We start from the raw sequence: 19,314 nt of genomic DNA, 5'->3' as shown, positions 1-19,314 counted from the left end.
CGTTTAGAGATATGGACTATGAAAGGGTCTTCTTAGTTTTGACATAAAGAAAAATACCAGCCTTATTTTTCAATTTAAACATTTTGGCTATTGTTTCTATCGGTTATAACATTGTACTGCTGAGGTCTGGGATCATGGTGACATTGCTAAAACAAAGTCAAACAGGGCAAGAAACAGAAGAGGTCAGACTGCGTGTGTTTAAAGGTGCAGTGTGTAAGATTTGGCGGCATCTAGTGGTGAGGTTGCAGATTGCAACCGAGTACCCCTCCACTCACTCCTTCCTTCCTTTACAGAAGCCATCTAGGAGCGACGGAAGTCAGGCCGCCTATGTAGATATAAAGGGCTCATTCTAAGCTAACGAAAACACAACGATTCTTAGTTTCAGGTAGTTATAAACTAATGGAAACATAATTATAATTCTATATTCAATTTCTGCCAATACATCCCCCAAAATGAAATGTTACACACTGTTCCTTTAAGTCCTCCTTTAAGTCAGTTTAAGTTTTTTAGTGACTGTTGCCATGGTCTCAGATTTTAGCAATTAACTCAGTGACTATATTATTACGGCCAGAACTACCAAAAAAAAAAGATCCTAATTATAAAGCAGCCGTGACCGATTTGCTCTCTTTCCCTTTATTGTGTCTCGTCTCACTGCTTCGGTCCTGCAGCAGCTTCCCTCACCCCTCTACCATCAACTCCCCCCCTCCTTCCCTCCTCTCCCTCCGCTCATCCCTCCTTTCAGCCTTTTCAATCCGACCTCCAAAGCCTTGTTGCTCCCTTCTTATCTCTCTCCGCTGTCTGTTTGCTCCTTTCAAGCTCTCCTCCAATCTCCTCGCACCGATGGGTGCTGCCGATTCCCCTCGCACCGTCACCCTCTCTCTCTCTCTCATAAGCCGAGAGAAAGAAGGTGACATGATAAAAGAGAAAACTTGAACTTGTCCCTAGCTCATTCAACCTCTGCAGCAGGGACGAATAAAGATGGCAGTGGTGTGGCCAAAGACAAAGACACTATTCATTTTGAATGAGAAACACACACATTTACATGTTCTAGGGAGGATTTTTCTGACCAACAGCATGGAAAGCCGAAAGGATGTGTTATATTTCACCACTAACTGTGCTCTGTACTAATCAGAGTGGACATACATCGCCAAAAAACTTGCATGCGGTCTTTATTACATGCTGGAATATTAAAATGTTAATAAATATGGAAATCGTGGGCATTAAAAGCAGAAAAATAACTCGATGTTATACATTTTTCTACGTCATAAAGCTTAAATAACTTTTACTAACTTTTTAAAAGATGACCTTAATATTTAAACAAACTCACGGTTGTATGCCTCCGCCAACCATTCAAGGTGAAGTTTACATCCATGTCTGTCCAAAATGTCATCACTTCATCATTTTATCCAATTAGACATTTGTGTGAAGTGGTCATTAATTAGAACCTGTATTCTTGAACGTGTTTTGAAGGGTCAGAGTGACCTTCAGTTCAGCAACCCCAATCAGTTCATGCTTGAGTCCAAGTGAACATTTGTGCCAAAATTTGAAGAAATTGCTCAAGGCGTTCCTGAGATATCACGAGAATGGAACAGACGTAATGTCACAGTGACCTTGACCTTTGACCTTTGACCATCAAATTCTAATCAGTTCATCCTTGAGTCCAAGTGGACGTTTATGTACATCTCAGGCGTTCCTGAGATGTCGCGTTCACAAGAATGGACTGGATGTAAGTACGGAATATGAACCAGAAGTGACACGAGAGGTTGGAGATGATAACCAAAAAGGTTATCATTAACTTTTACGAACAGAAAACACACTGTGAAAGGGTTAAAGTTGTAAGACAAAAACATGGACAACTCCCAGACTGGACAACGCCGTAGCAGCGGCCTTTCTCTGGCCACGGCTGTTGCCGGCGCAGAGGCATACAATTTACTGTTGAAAACTGCAGGACTTAACAAAATGTAGCACAGAGCTATGTAAAACCGTACATCACAGGACATATTAAGGACAAATGCAACCACATTGTTTTTGCCTCACGAAACTCACCTGTCCATGAATGGGGTCGTCGCTGCCTTCCTGCTCCGACGAGTAGCTCTCTTCCTCCTCCTCGGAGTAGTTGTCGATGTCCGGAGAGCGATCTGGAGAGACGGAGGACGTTAGTGGAGAGGAGGACAGACAGAGAGAGAGAGAGAGACATACAGATGTGGTAAAATGATGTGCTTACCAGACATCTTAGCTTTGGGTCCCTCGTGGTCGATGGGCTGGCTGGACAGGGAGTAGACTCTGATCTCAGCGACGGGCACCGAGGCGTCCTTCAGCTGGCTGTGGAGCCCCAGGACTTGGGCGCCCTCGCTGGGGTGCTGCATCACCTGGATGCAGAGGAGACAGACAATGTTGGAGCGAGCTGCATTGTCGGTTTTATTCATTAAACTTTTAGAAAAAGCACACGAGATGATGCCGTGTTCTTCACGTGATGCTTTTGAACATTTAAAAATAGAAAATTTGGGGCAGCACAAAGTGAAATATTTAAATGTTTTTGTCAAAGTGGTGCTTTCAGGAGATTTGTTCGTACAGGTTTCTTAATTTTTCCCTAACTCTGAAAGTTGGTTTGAATAAACTAATGTTTTTACTTAAAGGGATAGTTCGGGTGTTTTGAAGTGAGGTTGTATGAGGTACTTATCCATAGTCAGTGTATTACCTGCAGTAGATGACGGTCGGCACGGTCATCTATTGTACACTGGCTATGAATAAGTACCTCATACAACCCAACTTCAAACCCCTTGAACTATCCCTTTAAATGAGATGCATCTGGATGCTAAAATATTTGCATGCAAATGGAAACAAGACAATTATTGAAGATAAGAAAGTCAGATGCATAAACTTCTACCAGAAATATATAAAAAAAAGAGATCGTCTTTGTATAGACACAGCAGGGATAAACACAGGACATAATTTAAACAGCATTAGAGGACGAGAGACGGAAATAAATGCTCTGTAGACAAGAGAGAAACACAGAGAGACAGGTTAGACGGAGAGAAAAGAAATGAGGACGGACGTGAAGCAGATGTTGAGAAGAGGATGATAAAGGAACGAGGACAAAAAACAAGGCCGAAGACGATAAACAAAAATAGCAGTCTAGGATTAAAAGAAACCAGAAGCTGTCACCGACACAGAAAACATATGAATTTCTCTGCAGCATCACGTCTCCAGCGTGTGTGTTTGTGCGTCTAACTGAGTGACATCCAGCCTCTCTCAGCAGTCTGGTCACACTCGGGAGAGTTAATGAAGTCTGAGCAGCTTATTATGGAGACAGCCTGAGCCGCACATTAAAGATAGACATTACTGCCGCACATCCAGTCGCTTGGCTCAGGTTCAGCTAACCTGCTTCAGATGCTTCAAATGCTGTCGGTAGCTTCCAGCTTGCAGCTGCTAATTTGAACCATTTTCCAGTCAGGAAGACAATTATGCAAATCTGACGAGGCAACAATCACAAAGATGCACATATTCAATGAGGAACACTGGTGCCAGTTTTCACCATGAAAAGCCTGAGATCCTCTTCAGGTTCATCTTCTGAAACTCTGGCACTGCTTTAAAAAATCCATTAAAAAAGAGCCCACAGAGTCAAACTACTGCGTTGAATAATGAAATGCATTATGCGCAGAAACATGCAGTGAATTCTTTCTAAAAAATTCTATCACGCAGATAATAACAGCGTTTAAATGTGACTTTTTTTCATTTTCCATTACAGCACAGCGTTACGTGATCCGGGTGGCAGTGGGGAACCAAAATTCAATTTGAGGCAGAGAAAATGCTAGATAAATGAAATGTTGCATGATTAAAAATGTGTTGAAAATTGCTTATATAATATATATATGTAATCAGAATCAGAAATACTTTATTGCTCCAAAGGAGGAAATTGGGGCATTTACATTTGCTATTGCATAAACATAATGAAATGCAAGAAAATATAAATAAAGGTGTATATAACATGTAAATTATGTACATAATGCTACAATATAATTGAAATATATATTAATTAAATTAATAATATATTGAGAATTAAAAAGGGGAATATAAGAAATATGTATAAATATTTGTATTAAGACGTGCAATATATAACAAATAACCACAGTGCAATTAAGTAAATACAGAATGCTTATACGTAAGTAAATACTAAATGCTGAAAAGTGGAATGAAAGGAGTAACTCCACAGTGAACAAACAGACCAAAAGTCTCTCTACAAGCATGTTTAGAGAGGGCGCAGCTTAAATAAGTTACTATGAAACAAATCGAACAAAGCTAAAAGTTTGAAAAAATAACGAGCAGGAGCAACTGCAAAGGCTGCATACACTGTCGGCTGTATATAGACTGTATATAAGCAGTTTTTTAATGTGTTTCCAAGGAAACGGTGCAGCAAAAGTTTCTGGCTACTTAAGATCTTTATGGGTGTTGTTGGCAAAACAAACTGCAGTAGCAACACAGTTATCCTTAAAAGTCTCAGTAAAATTAAAGATGACTTCAGCATCATAAAAGCACATGAACCATAAATGAAAAAAAAACATTTTAGAACCCGTCATTTTTATGTGATCACACTCACATTTACTTCTTCAGTGGTGACTTCAAGGCGCACATAAAAGTAACAACCAGTCATTTTTTTTACAACCTCCCTTAACTAGTGACTTCAATAAAACCGGAAACTTTGCAAATTTTAAAGGGACACTTTAGTGTGCAGTTTGCACCCTATTTCCTTTTTTCTTGACTTTAAAGGGAACCTATTATGCTTTTGTGATTTTCCCTTTCCTTTCGTGTGTTTATAGTTTTTTTGTGCATGTAAAAGGTCTGCAAAGTTACAAAGCCCAAAGTCAACGCCAAAGGGAGAAACACTGCTGCTGAACTGCCTGAAATGCCTTGATTGAAGTCCGTAACGTGGTGATGACACCAAGTAACACATTTGCGTAATATATTTGTGGAGCTCAAACAGAGCGTTTCAGACAGAAGGGGAAAGCAAAGGGTTACGCATTTTTTGAACATTAAATCATGTAATGTAATGTTCTACATATTCTAGTAGAAACCCAAAATACAAGTATGCTCTAGAGAGAGCATTTCCCGTTTTTACATTACCTGAAGGCCACCGTAGTTCTCCGACACGCTTATGAAACTGTGGTAACGTGAGGCGCTGAGTGCAAAACCGTGGTACCGCCAGCCGCCGTCTGACTTCCGTTGCTCCTAAAGTAGTGTTATTATGGTAAGGACGGCCTCTGAGCGAGGAGAATGGCGTTACCAGCGTTTTGCACTGGGCGGCTCACGTTACCGCAGTCTTGGAAAGGGAGGAGTGAGCGGAGGAGTACTCAGCTGGTTGCAATCTGCAACCACACCACTAGATGCCGCCAAATCCTACACACTGTCCCTTTAAATGATTTATCAAGAAATTATCGGCAGATTAATTGATGATGAAAATAATTGTTGGTTGCAGGTCTACCCTTAAATCCAGCTGCATTTTAGTATGTCGCAGATAAACATGACGACGTCTTTAAAGTGATGACTCAAGAGAATCATGGGAAATGAGGGAAAATTAAACATGGGATTGTTCTGTGATTACTTCTTGTGGCTTTTACAATGTTGTACTCTGTAAGAGCGCAAGTCTATAGGCAACACATTCCTGGTTCAGCAGTTCATCCTCACAACGAGTCAGTGGAAACTACTGTCATGTTAAAGCAGCACCGTCAAAATGACATATCTCTGTGACTTCCGATAGGACTGCATGAATGAGTGAGTGTGTACCCTATAGCATGCTATTCTTCTGACACACACACAGCTCTGGGCAGAGTTCAGACTTTTACTGTGCCTGCGAAGGAAATGAGATTGAACCTATCATGCGTGTGAGTCTGCATTGGTGTCCTTTGCCCTCTGCAAAGCACAACCTGTCTGCTGAAAGAGCTTCATGAATAAAATTTGACTTTATTTTACATGCAGGGGCGGCCTCGCATAGTCAGCAGGCCAAAGACTGGAGCAACGCACTATTTTAGATTAAAAAAAGCCTTTTCTGTGCAGTTTGACTCAGAGTTCACAAGAACTGTTTCTCTATTCAGCTTATTCTGTTGTATTATGTTTCATTTGCTCCTGATAAAAGACTCTTTTCTTCACACTTCTTCATCAAGTCTGTATTTTATGTCCTTGTCTGTCTGTTTTGTTGTGAGCCGGTTTGTTCAAGGTCTTTTCGCGAACCACCTGATATTCATAAAGTCCGAGGAACATCCACATGTGCGCCCGTAAGTACAGACACCGTAAATCACAGCCCTTGTATAACGGTTTCATATTATGAGAGACGAAGAATTGCGAGGAGGCTAAAACTTTATTGGGAGTTTGATTTATGGCGACATTTATGGCGACATTTTACGGCGGCCGAGAAAAAGAACGCGAGGCCAAAGATCGAAATCAGAGTTTTACTTTAAAGTGCACTTGCTTGAATTGAGTTTGGGTGAAGGTTAAATGAAGGTTAGCAGTAAATATGTTTTCAGAAGCAGCGCTGTGAATAAAAAGAGCAATTTGGAAGAATAGATCTGCATGAGAGGAGACCTTTCATTATATTCTGGCTGATATTAGGTTAGAAATCAGTTTGCCGTGACGCTGAAGCAGAAGGCAGAGGCAGCCTGTTTAGGGAAATGAGCCCGTGACCGGTAGTTTGTTGGGTCAACAGCTCAGATCAGCTGGGACGCTTGTGTGGCAGAAGAGGACGAGAATCCGCTGACTCGACAACTCGCAGCTGCTTTCAAACATGCAGCTTAACCTCCATCTGCTGCTGTGGAGGTGCTGAAAGTACACAACAATGTGGCGAGCAGCTGGAAAGAAGAGCATTTACTCTGCCTATCCTGCAACAGTGTTCAAATTAACTGGTTCAGTTTTTTTTGTTGTTTTACACTTTAATTAAATTAAATACAAGGACTTTTTCTACAGCAGCAAACCCATTTTCTTAGTGTCCCTATAAATCTAATAGTTTTGTCCGCAGCTGCAAGACGACACTGTTTATTGTACTTTACGGTCAATGAGGTCATCTTGAAACAAGGACAGTTAGTCCAGAAAAACAATTAGACGATTAATCAATAACTAAATCGACTGAATTAGAGCTGCAGCGGTTAATCGATTAGTTGTCAACTATCAAATTAATCACCAACTATTTTGAAATAGAATTAATCGGTTTGAGTCATTTTTTAAAGAAAAAAGTCCAAATTCTCTGATTCCAGCTTCTTAAATGTGAATATTTTCTGGTTTCTTGACTCCTCTATGACAGTAAACTGAATTTCTTTGAGTTGAGGACAAAACAAGAAATTTGAGGACGTCATCTTGGGCTTTAGGAAACATTGATCAACATTTTCTGACATTTTATAGACCAAACAACTAATCAATTAATTGGGAAATTAATCGACAGATTAATTGACAATGAAAATAATTGTGAGTTGTAGCCCTGGGCTGAATATTTAATTGATTATCAGTAACAACAGGTCAAAGTTAACGTGATAATAACGCGTTAACGCAAAATTGTTTTAACGCCACTAATTTCTTTAACGCATTAACGCAATCGATATTTCGGGGGTTGTAGCGGACTCAGTTTTAAAGCTAGAGTGAAGATACTGGCATCATAAGAAACTAGAAAACCTAAAGAATCCACTGTTACAAACCATGTCATACTAAGTTGTCGCGAAGGAGGTTAAATAATGCGCCATTTTCAAAAGGGGTCCGTTGACCTCTGACCTCAAGATAAGTGGATGAAAATGGGTTCTATGGGTACCCACGAGTCTCCCCTTTACAGACATGCCCACTTTATGATAATCACTTGCAGTTTGGGGCAAGTCATAGTCAAGTCAGCGCACTGACACACTGACAGCTGTTGTTGCCTGTTGGGCTGCAGTTTGCCATGTTATGATTTGAGCATATATTTTATGCTGCATGCAGCACCTGTGAGAGTTTCTGGAAAATATTTGTAATTTTTTGTGTTGTTAATTGATTTCCAATAGTAAATATATACATACATTTGCATAAAGCAGCATATTTTCCCACTCCCATGTTGACAAGAGTATTAAATACTTGACAAATCTCCCTTTTAGGTACATTTTGAACAGATAAAAATTGTGCGATTAATTTGTGATTAACTATGGACAATCATGGAATTAAATATTTTAATCGATTACCCTATAATAAACTAATAATAACAATAACACCTGGAATAACTAACTTGCTGTCAAAATGCTATTAATTGTTTTTGGTTTAAATGTGATGAATGCAGAAATGTTGGATACTAACAAATCTAACGGGAAAAAAATGTGAACACATCACAAAATCACTTCTGTGAGGCCCTGAACAGTGCCATGTTGCATTCCAGTGTTTAAGAGTTGAGTGGAGCTGTGATACCTCGGCCATGTTGATGAGTCCCAGGGCCAGGGTCTTGTAGCCCAGGATGGTCCGGTTCTTGTACCGCTTCCGTCGCTGCAGCATGATCTGAAGCTTGTTGGCGTCCCTCTTCAGGAAGTGCGGGTACTGCGGGTACAAACACGCATACAGTAAGCGAACACATGCACAGAACAGCTGACAGGTGGGCGACTCGCTAGACGGGTTCAGACGGGTGACATTTGTTCCCCCAGGTCGTGATAATCAGGCCGATCGTTGCATAAGTCGGTCACACCCGCTGACCTGTGTCCGGCGTCCTATAGTGTCGAACCACTTAGTCACATCCTCGCTATGACATAACCCGTCATTACGGATCTCACCGGCTGCACTATAAATGGAACACAACCGACGCCTGTGACAATGTTCAAAGCCGTGAAATCAGTCCGCCGCTCGGCTTTAATAGGCCTCCTCTCTGCAGTGCTGCTGCTGTACAGAGTTAAATGTATAATGTATAATGCCTGGCTCGCTGAACACGCTGAGATCCAGAGAGAGAAACTCCCTGACCTTTTAGCAGCATTTAGAAACGTGGAAATAGGAAAGGATGATTTAGAGCAGCGGAAACCCCGCTGGGAGTTACATTAACCGTGCTCGGCCTGAATGCACAGAGGAAGTGAATGTAAAACGCTGGATGAGTGTCGATGCATGCAGGGGTCTGATGTTTGCTACACGTAGCAACACAAAAAAGCTAATTAATAGATGCTGATTTTGGATAAACACACTATTAAAGGAGTTAGCCAAAATATTTACATTTAAATTTTCTTTGTTCTTTTGCTAACATGTTAAGAAGATGATGAACATTGTAAATATTACACCTTCTTAAATAGTCCAGCTTGACTTCAAAGATGTTAACTTTGGATCATTTACCTCTTGTAACATTTCCACCTTTAGAGTTAAAGGTCCCATATGGTGCTCATTTTCAGGTTCATACTTGTGTTTTGTGTTTCTACTAGAACATGTTTACATGCTGTAATGTTAAAAAAACACTTTATTTTCCTCATACTGTCTGCCTGAATATACCTGTTTTCACCCTCTGTCTGAAACGCTCCGTTTTAGTTCACTGCAACAGAATTGCGTTGCTAGGCAACAGTTTGGGTCCATGTTTACTTCCCGTCAGCTGATGATATTTACATCCACTGCAACAGGAAATAAACTGGGACACATTTAGAATGTTTACGTTTAAAACCGTGTAATGGTCTAAAAATTGTATATTTGTGACATCACAAATGGGCTGAAATCCTGACGGCTTGTTTCAAACGCGCAATTTCTGAATACGGGCTGTGTGTATTTCTCCGTATATTGAGTGTTTTGATAGTTTAACAGTATTTATATAGCACTTAAATCTGCTTTACAACATAAAAGACATGTAAATCTCACTTTTTACAATACGGGACCTTTAAGAATTTAAGTGCATTTGAGTGAATGCATTTTTGTTAATGCGAGTACAACTATTCATAAGGAAGAATTTCTTTATTTCTTATCTAAAAGTACAAGAACAAAGTTTGCTGTTGACTGACAGGCAGCTGACCCCACTGAACCTTTTGTTTGTGTTTACCTGCAGGGAGAAGGTGAGCTGCAGGTCGGTCTCTGTCAGTCCCGCTGAGGACAGCAGGATCTCGTTGGAGCGAAGGATCCGCTTGGAGCCCTGAGTAGGCGACACAAAAGACGAGAGACAAAAGAGAGAGAGAGAGAACGTCATGAGAGCTGGGGAGAAGATGGAACGATTACTGTTAGCCTCCCCCGGCTAACTCCAGCAGAGTCAAAACAATGAACCCTCATCAACCACATGCAGCGAGAGGAGCGTGGGAGGAAAAGGAGGTCGAGACAGAGGGAGGTGAAGAAGAGGAAACTGACTGATAGGAGGGGGGAAGAGAGGGAAGATTGAGCTGCGTGGAAGAAGAATTAAAATGGGACAGAAACAGCAGAGAAATAATTGGTTTACGGAGATAGAAAAACAAGATGGAGATGATGGAGACGAGTGAAAACAAGCTAAGGAGCAGAAACCGGGAGCGTTAAATTGTATCATGTGTCAAAAACTAGAAGGAATTTGTTGTTTTTCTTCAATTACGGACAAGATGGAGATGATGGAGAGCACACAAAGAGTGCAACAGAGCAGCAGAGGTGAAGAATTAAAGGAATACATCAAATCCAGATGAAGTAAACAGTGATAAACTCTTATTTTCCCATCTGAACTGTATTTTGTGGAACATCAGCAGACCAAATCTGACAATATCCACGTTAACTTTTACCAACTTGGCTACCTCTGCAGTCAGAAAGGTGTCAAATGGTAAAGAAATTGAATACTAGACTTTTAATACTAAGAAACATTAACTGTTCCCCTCAAGAATAAGAAAAAAGGTCATTTAGAGAACACAACTGTGGAGGAGTTGCAGAAGTATTTTGGCTGTAAACAAAGAGGAGGAAGTGAGTCCAGATCCAATAACCTGACTCGACAAAATGATAAACGACTCCTACAGAAAAAGAAACTTTAAAAAAATATGCTCATTTTGTGGTTTATTCAGCAGCATTTCAACATCTACTGAACTACTGGTTTGGCTCACTTAAAGAAAGGGAAATTCTTTTAGTCCTAAAATACAATTATGCTGATTAGAGCCAAAGAAATAATTGCCAAATCGAAGTGAAGCTGGAAAAGCTGTTGACTACGTCACCGATGGGGCTTTATTTAATTCCAGGAAAGATAATCAGACATTAATTCAGTAAAAATTATGAATGATATGCTTATTCTGGTGTTACTTTTGTTTGTTTTTTGGCTTATAATATTTTAACATTGTTGCTGCGATGATGATAATAATGATTCTTTACTTTTATTACCATTTTTAGGTTCACTGGGATTTGGATGTTTAAATTTAATGCAACTTTTAAGCTTCTTTTTTTTTTTAATACAAATGTTTTTATTTGGAAATGTTGAACATGCACTTAAAATAATACTTCCATTTTAAAAAAAATATATATACACAACAAAGAACATGTCCACTACCCGTCCCACCTGCCTAAACATGGACTACACTCACCTTGGAGCAGAAAGAAAAAAGAAAAACTATAAACAATGTCACATTTAGCCGTACCCAATGTCAAAAGAATAAAAAAAAAAAGAAAAATACAATATGCAAACATAATAGGCATATATATATACCCAAAAACCCTTTTAACATTTGGAGTGGCAAGAGAAACAGAGCTCCCAAACTATTCCTTATCCGGGCCCTGCCATAAATACAGATTGACAAAAACTAATAGTGATAAATATAGAAATAATGAATTATTATTGGTATAGAACAAACATAGATACAAGTATAAGAGAGAAACAAAAAATAAAAAAATAAATCTAAACAGTTCTATTGATTAAACTACCGGTAAATAATGTATGTTGTGGTCTACATGATTAAATATCCTAAATTGGGAGAAACTGGGGTATCAGGCATAGTTTTAAGGTTACCTAAATAAGTCAGTTATCTTTCTGTTTCATTATAGGATCATTTCACGTTATTTTGGATTGTATGTCCATGTACAGAAGTATGCTTTTGTGAATGAAACCAAAAATGTATTTCAGCAGTTAGGGTTGTTATGGTTACCATCCTGCTGTTCTGTCCATTCTATTGTCCCACTGTAGAGATATGTCGTACCTGCAGTTTGACAGCGATGACCACGGAGGTGAGGTCTTTATCCAGCTCCTTCAGCATGATCAGCTTCTTCAGAGTCAGGTTGAACAGCCTGGAGACAAAACACAAAAAGACGACTTATTAGAAAACATCATGGTGCTCCGCCCAATGTTGACGCCATCAGTGGATATTGCAGATGCGATATGATTTGTGATATTAGAGAGAGAGAATGCACATTTTGACATTGATAAAGATAGTAAAATGATTATGGTGTGATTTTGGGGGATCTGTACTAAACAAAGACGTTTTCTTAAGTCTGTAGTGTGTAGGCCAGAACATCTCTGCAGCACCACAATATTTAATTTTAAATGGTATTTTGACACACTTTTCACCTTTAACAAATATTGCGATTTCCTCGTCAACCAGCGGTTTGAAAATTGTAGTAGGCCCTATTGCGATTTCGATAAAATGTAAAATTGTGCAGCCTCTGGTCAGCTGCCAGAGTTTGGTCAAGAAGTGGACAGTTAACAAGCTGAAAACAAAGAGCTTAACTTCTTTACACTCAGATGTTTGTGCTCCTTATTTCCCTACTTGTATAATTCCTTGTGATGAACATTTATTCCTCTGGGAAACTGCAAAATGGATGAGATAGCTGTCAAAAGGTAACCTTTAATTCAAAGACAACAGAAACAAACCTCTAAAACGATGCATGGTTTGATGACAAGCTCTAAGTTTCTTGTGTTTATTTTTGATTGATGACGCATGAAAAGAGCTTCGCTGGGGAGTTACTGCACATTATTGCAACTGCACGAAAACAATGGAAAAGCAGCAGCATGTGTCATCCCCTTTCTGCTTCATCTTCCCTCTCTGACTCTCCAGCGGACCATCAACTACAGCAGAAATAAAAATGAAAAGTGACACTAGAAGAGGCCTTTAGTGCAGCTTAGTGTTTGTTTCTGATGACAAGCTGTTAAAAAAAAAAAAAAGATTCAATTATGCCCCCGATGGGACTGAAAACAGTTCGCTATTTTTTGCAAAAGTGTCCTTTTTTCCAGCTGAAGCCGTCACTTACGTCAGCGCACACAAACACAAAATGATGCTTGATGTCTTCGATTTGTGGAGAAACAATCAGCCACAAGTTTCCTACCACTTTACACACAAAAATACACACAAGGTACACACTCAGAGATGCATAAAAGACCAGAAGCACTTAAAGAAGTGAAATGGAATCAGAGAAAAAGACACAAACACCCAAACAGCAGCTGTGCAGCCAAAGGGTCAGTCTGTTCAATATTTCATCTCCAGGGCTTTAGAGAAAGAAAGCAAACCACTGAAACAGACCTGCAGGGGCTGCCTGGAGGGATTCAGACTGAAGACAAAGGAATAATACAGAGATAGAGAATATTCTGTGAATGAATGACACGCAGGGAAAAAGGCAAAGACAGACTGACACAAAGGAGCAGACAGAAAGGAGAAGAAAGAGACAGGGAGGAAAATGATAAATACGAAGAGGAGATGTGGAGATGAATACAGAGAGGAAACAAGAAAGCAGTCAGACAATGAAGAAACAAGAGAGACGTGAAGATCGAGGGACACATCAACAGAGACAATAGAGATGTGAGAATGAGAGAGGCTGACACAAAGAGATGACATCGCAAATGTAAAAAAAGAAAAAGGTAGCTTTTTTTTCCAGGACAAAGGAGGAGAGGAGAAACAAAAAATGCTTATTTTACACATCATAAAGTATGATAACATACAATAAGACATTTAACTGCCATGGTCCATGTAAGCAGTTTACAAAAACAGTAAAAGAAAACCAATAAATCAGCAAAAAAATATATATAATATATATAATTAAAATTACATAAATAAAATTACAAATATATATATTATAAAACTATAAAAAATAAATAATTATTAAAGAAAATACAAAATTAAAAAAATATGAAATTTGAAAGAATTAAAAAATATATATAGAAAATGCACTATTCCCTCGTCTACATCATCAGGATAAAATAAAAAAATACAATACGTGGGAAAAAATTAAGGGACACATAGGACAAATATAGTATGTACTACTGTTGCAAAAAAAAATGATAACCAAGTAAACGTTTAAGTCATTTATTAAGTAAAAATGCCCAAACTTTCCTGGGTCCAACTTCTCAAATATGAAGTAGACACGGAACAATATGAAAATTTCATGTCATGATTATCCTGGCCAAAATAATTGCGATATTATCCCATTAAACATCAAAACATGCTTAAACTGTTAAAATGGCACTAAAGCAACCTGGAATCACTTAACCTTACATTTAGTCAACAAACAAACATTTGATTGCATCACAGATAGGGCACATCTTATTTTAGAGAACATCATTTTTAGTGAAAAACAAACAATCTTAAGTAAGGTAATTATGAATCATAAAGTCCTCCTGCATAAATAAAGAATAAAAATAAATAAATAATAGCAACATTGTAAATCAGGCTCTATTTTTCACTTCTCTATGATGATAGCAAGCAGCTAGACAGCTTTTTTAGTCACTCATGAGAATACTCATGATTATCCAGATAATGGAAATTCACAACGATCAATTATAGTGTGTTTTTTATCGCAATCCATGATGAAATCCTATCATCCCTTAAATGAAAATGTGCTGCTTTTCTGTGTTTTATAGCATTTTAATTAGAATCTATTTTGGGTTGCGGGTGAATAAAATAAGCAATATGAATGCGTCACCTTTGGATCAGGTACAATTTTCATTATATTCTGCGATTTTATAAACTTAAAATCACAAAATAATGAAGCAAAGGCTTTGAGCTTATTCAGCTTGACACATGACATATTCTTCTCCTCCTCACTGCGACATACAGTGTGTCCAATGCAACCTTTGCTATATGCCGTCAGTGCCCTTGCTGCGCACTCTTTTGCTACTGTTGCTGCATCCTGTAAACTGCTGCAATAACTCTCTGCCGCTGCTGTTTATATCGCATTTTAAAAGCCTCACCTCCATCAGTACGCTATGAATCTATATGTCCCATGGGTAAGCTCTGTATATAGCCTGCAATCACATAATAATCCATTCCACGTGACTGAGAACAATAGCGAAAAAGCAATCAATACCATCGATAATGAGCACAATCAGCCAAGCGCTACACAGATCAATAGTCATAGGCAGGACACTGTGCCGATACACAAACACCCCAACTTTAGATTAAAGGCAGACAGAGTGGACAGAGCCAAAACACACCTCTCCACCCTCTCATCTCACCTGGGCCGTCCTCCAGAGACACCCCACTTACTGCCTTTCATCTTTCTTTCAGCGCTCCCATCCCAACACTCAAAAAAAAAAAAAAAAAAAGGACAAGTGGCCCGACTGCTGATGCAACCGTCCTCCTCGGTCCCGAGGCTCTCTGCGCCAGATCAAAGTGGCGAGGAGAGGCTAAACCTATGAATAAAAAACAAATCAATTTCTCCTCTGATAGAAAAAGGGCCAGCTAAGTGCAGCTTCTGCTTACACCTGCTGGATCAGAGTGGAGTGAATCAAGGTGGAGAGGAAGCCGGGGGGCCAGGGGTCGATTTGGGAGAGACTGGAGCACACGGGGTAAACCATTAGGGAGGAAAACGGATAGGGGAGAAGGAGTGAGACAATCTCACAGTCGAGTCAGTGGTGAACTGGAAGTTGTGTGCTTCAAGACCACATTGCTTTAAAGAGAAAGGGATGGGATAAAGGTCAAAAACTGGCCTTTAAAAAAGCCACGTAACATAAAGAAAAGCAGCAAAACCTCACAATCGAGAGGCTGAAACAAGACAATATTTTTAGATTTTTGCTTGAAAAATTACTAAAACGATTAATCAATTATCCAAAAAAAATGTCTCTCCGGATCCCTTCAACTGTAACACATCTTTCAGGGGAGTTGCTATTTGATTTCGATCTTGGCAGCTGGCGCACATCAGCAGGACGACATCATTGGTCTGTACCTGCTCGGTAGCGTCGCCCTCCCAGTGAGTGTGATCAATCACAGAGCCGACGAGACGGTAAATGTTTACGACACCACTGGGGCCTTCATTGTCGGACAGCGTAGCTGTAGGTTATAGCTTCTGGAGGGTCCTTAAACTCCTCGAACCTTATATGATGAATCAAAACTCAAATAAGATGTCATACTGACGGTGCTCGCTGTTCAGGGCCTCAAATCTACACACAATCAGGACCAGAGAAATGTCACAAACTGGTCTCTTAATCAACTGCTCAGTGGATTACTACTTGCATGATACAACAAATTCCCCTTGAGATGAACTTAATCTGAATAAATAGCCAAGCTGTACTTCATTTTTGCTCAGTAAATGGATGCAAGTGCCAGAGGGACTCCTGCATTACCACCTCGGTACTCGGCTGAAACACGAGCCCTCCATTAAAGCATCATGCTGAATTTCAGTTTGACTCTTCACCACTATTAGGTTACGGATCAAACATCTTCTGAACACAGGAAGCAGCTGACAACAGAAGAACTGTCATGTACAGTAACCTCATGTAGAGGTGGGACCAAGTCATTGTTTTGCAAGTCACAAGTAAGTCTCAAGTCTTTGCACTCAAGTCCCAAGTCAAGTCCAGAGTCAAGGCTAACAAGTTCATAGTCATGTTCGAATTCTAGACTGACAAGTCCAGAGTCAAGTCCCTAGTCAAGTCCCATGTCAAAACTGACATGTCCCAAGTCAAGTTCCTAGTCAAGTCCCAAGTCAAGACTGACAAGTCCCAAGTCAAGTCCCTAGCCAAGTCCAAATGTAAAAACTGACAAGTCCCAAGTCAAGTCCCAAGTCAAGACTGACAAGCCCCAGGTCAAGACTGACAAGTCCCTTGTCAAGTCCCAAGTCAAGACTGACAAGTCCCGAGTCTAGGCCCAAGTCAAGACTGTCAAGTCCATAGTCAAATCCCAAGTCAAGACTGACAAGTCCATAGTCAAGTCCCAAATCAAGACTGACAAGTCCCAAGTCAAGTCCCAAGTCAAGACTGACAAGCCCCAGGTCAAGACCAACAAGTCCCTTGTCAAATCCCAAGTCAAGACTGACCAGTCCCGAGTCAAGGCCCAAGTCAAGACTGTCAAGTCCATAGTCAAATCCTAAGTCAAGACTGACAAGTCCCTAGTAAAGCCCCTAGTCAAGTCCCAAGTCAAGACTGACAAGTCCCAAGTCATGTCCCAAGTCATAAACTTTGAGTTTCGAGTCCTAAACAAGTCACAATGCACTCTTTACCAAATGTAATGCCATTTAACAACACAGTGACTGGTGCCAACTGGCACTCAGTAACATAATGTTAGTTCTTCATGGTTTTCACCTGCAGCTTGATTGGATGCTGTCGGATTGGTTCAAACAAAGTGGATCTGGGGAATTAAGTGTAAGACGATCAAATGTAAGTCCCAAACAAACATTCACCAAAAATACAAAGTCCCAAGTTCAACAAAAAAACACCACTTTTTGAGGATTCAGCAATGAACAACAAAAGACAGAAATCCAGTTTGTTCAGTTCAGTTCGTTCCCCGCAAGTAAATCCTCTTCCCAAACAAATCAATAAAGGATCTCTCAAAAAGTAAATAAACTCAACATCTCTGACAACCTGGCAGTTGATGGCTTTCATGCACACACTTATAAAATAACATAGGCTATTTTTTAATATTTGGGTTTGGAGGGAAGGTATCAAGTATTTTCAAGTCAAAACACTCAAGTCCAAGTGAAGTCATGAGTCATGAGTGTTAAAGTCCAAGTCGAGTTGCAGGTCTTTTTTCATTTTGTCGAGTCTAAAGTCATGTGACTCGAGTCTACACCTCTGATAATATGTAGAAAAACAAACAGAGGAATGGAAATAACAACCATGGTCCTTAACTGCTGTTTTTATTCATTTTCTGAAACTTCCCTCACTGGAAAATTGCCACGGCACCTCAGCGCTGGCCCCCTGCACTCTTTACTCAACTACTGTAAAAAATCCCCTTCTGAACGAGACAATCAGCTCCAGCCTCGACTGCCACACAGTTACAGCACTTGTCATCGCAGCTGACGAGGGGAATCACATTGTTAAGGTCAAAACAGTCCGCCTGCCACAAACGCTTCCTCTCTCCGGTCCAGTTCTCACTTCCCTGGAACTGTCTCCTCGACAGCCTGTCACTACACCTCGACAGTCACTACGCATTATTATCAATCTGGACAAAAGAACAGACGAGAGCAAAGGAGGATTCAAAGAAAAAATACACAGGCACGTGACGGCGAGGAGCAGTACAGCCGTCTAGGAAAACAATGCATTTGATTGTACAGAAAAGAATGGAGAAATGTGAGCACAGTATCGTCTTTCTTGCTCAAATAATTACAAACCTGCTTCTACTGTACACCGAAACAGCTGGAAGTAATTATAGGCCGCAAAGCATAATGGGAAAAACAACAAACCAATTTGTCTTGTGAGGGGAGTCTATGCTAAGCCAGGATTTTAATTAATTCCCAATAGGATCTAAATCTCTTGGACACGAAACTGTTCTTTATACTTGTTTATGTATTTATCCACTGAATGTCAATTTCAACAGTTCTATTAGAATAATGTCGTAGTGAAAAAGCAGCATTGGTGTCACGCTTTCTTAACTTTCTTTCGCTCTTCACCTCAGCATTTAGATCAACTGCATTGTTTTTAAAGTATACAAACAAAGTTCAAAGTTCAAATATGACTTACTTTTAAAAAAAAGTAGGTATAAATAGGTGCCCAGAAAAACTTTACATTGTCAATTAATCTGCCGATTCTTTTATCAGTTGTTTGGTCTATAAAGAGTCCAAAAATACAGGATTTTACAGGATCATAATTCCTTGTGACATCTTAAAATTTGCTAAATTTGTCCGACCAACAGTTCAAAACCCAAAGATATTTAGCATATTGATTAATCAACTAGTAGTTTGGTCTATAAAGTGTCAGAAAATGTTGAAAAAATGTTAATCAGTGCTTCCCAAAGCCCAAGATGACGTCCAAAAATATCTTGTTTTGTCCACAACTCAAAGTTATTCAATTTACTATCACAGAGGAGTAAAAAAAAAACAGAAAATATTCACATTTAAGAAGCTTGAGTCAGAGAATTTAGAGACTTTTTGTTCTTAAAAATGTACTCAAACCGATTAAGCGATTATCAAAATAGTTGTCGTTTAATTTAATAGTTGACAACTAATCGATTAATCGTTGCAGCTCAACACATAATCATAACCAATCTCACAATAGAGAAGCTACAACCAGAG

General features: G+C 39.6%; 1 protein-coding gene across 4 annotated transcripts in view; it reads right to left on the bottom strand.

The window, feature by feature from the left end:
• Window positions 1-19,314, bottom strand: part of LOC119481460 (phosphofurin acidic cluster sorting protein 1-like) — a 68,721-nt gene that overhangs the window by 17,319 nt on the left and 32,088 nt on the right. For all 4 annotated transcript variants that reach the window (XM_037758371.1, XM_037758370.1, XM_037758372.1 and 1 more), the window contains exons 2-6: window positions 12,081-12,168; window positions 9,995-10,084; window positions 8,407-8,532; window positions 2,225-2,369; window positions 2,047-2,138 (exon numbers count right to left, since the gene is read on the bottom strand). In XM_037758371.1, the coding sequence (XP_037614299.1) occupies window positions 2,047-2,138; window positions 2,225-2,369; window positions 8,407-8,532; window positions 9,995-10,084; window positions 12,081-12,168 (541 nt within the window). The remainder of the gene's footprint in view (window positions 1-2,046; window positions 2,139-2,224; window positions 2,370-8,406; window positions 8,533-9,994; window positions 10,085-12,080; window positions 12,169-19,314) is intronic.

The sequence above is a fragment of the Sebastes umbrosus genome, chromosome 22 (assembly GCF_015220745.1).
Source record: "Sebastes umbrosus isolate fSebUmb1 chromosome 22, fSebUmb1.pri, whole genome shotgun sequence".
Classification (NCBI taxonomy): domain Eukaryota; kingdom Metazoa; phylum Chordata; class Actinopteri; order Perciformes; family Sebastidae; genus Sebastes; species Sebastes umbrosus.
Note: the sequence above shows the minus strand (reverse complement) of the source record. Positions and strands in the feature narration are given on the sequence as shown.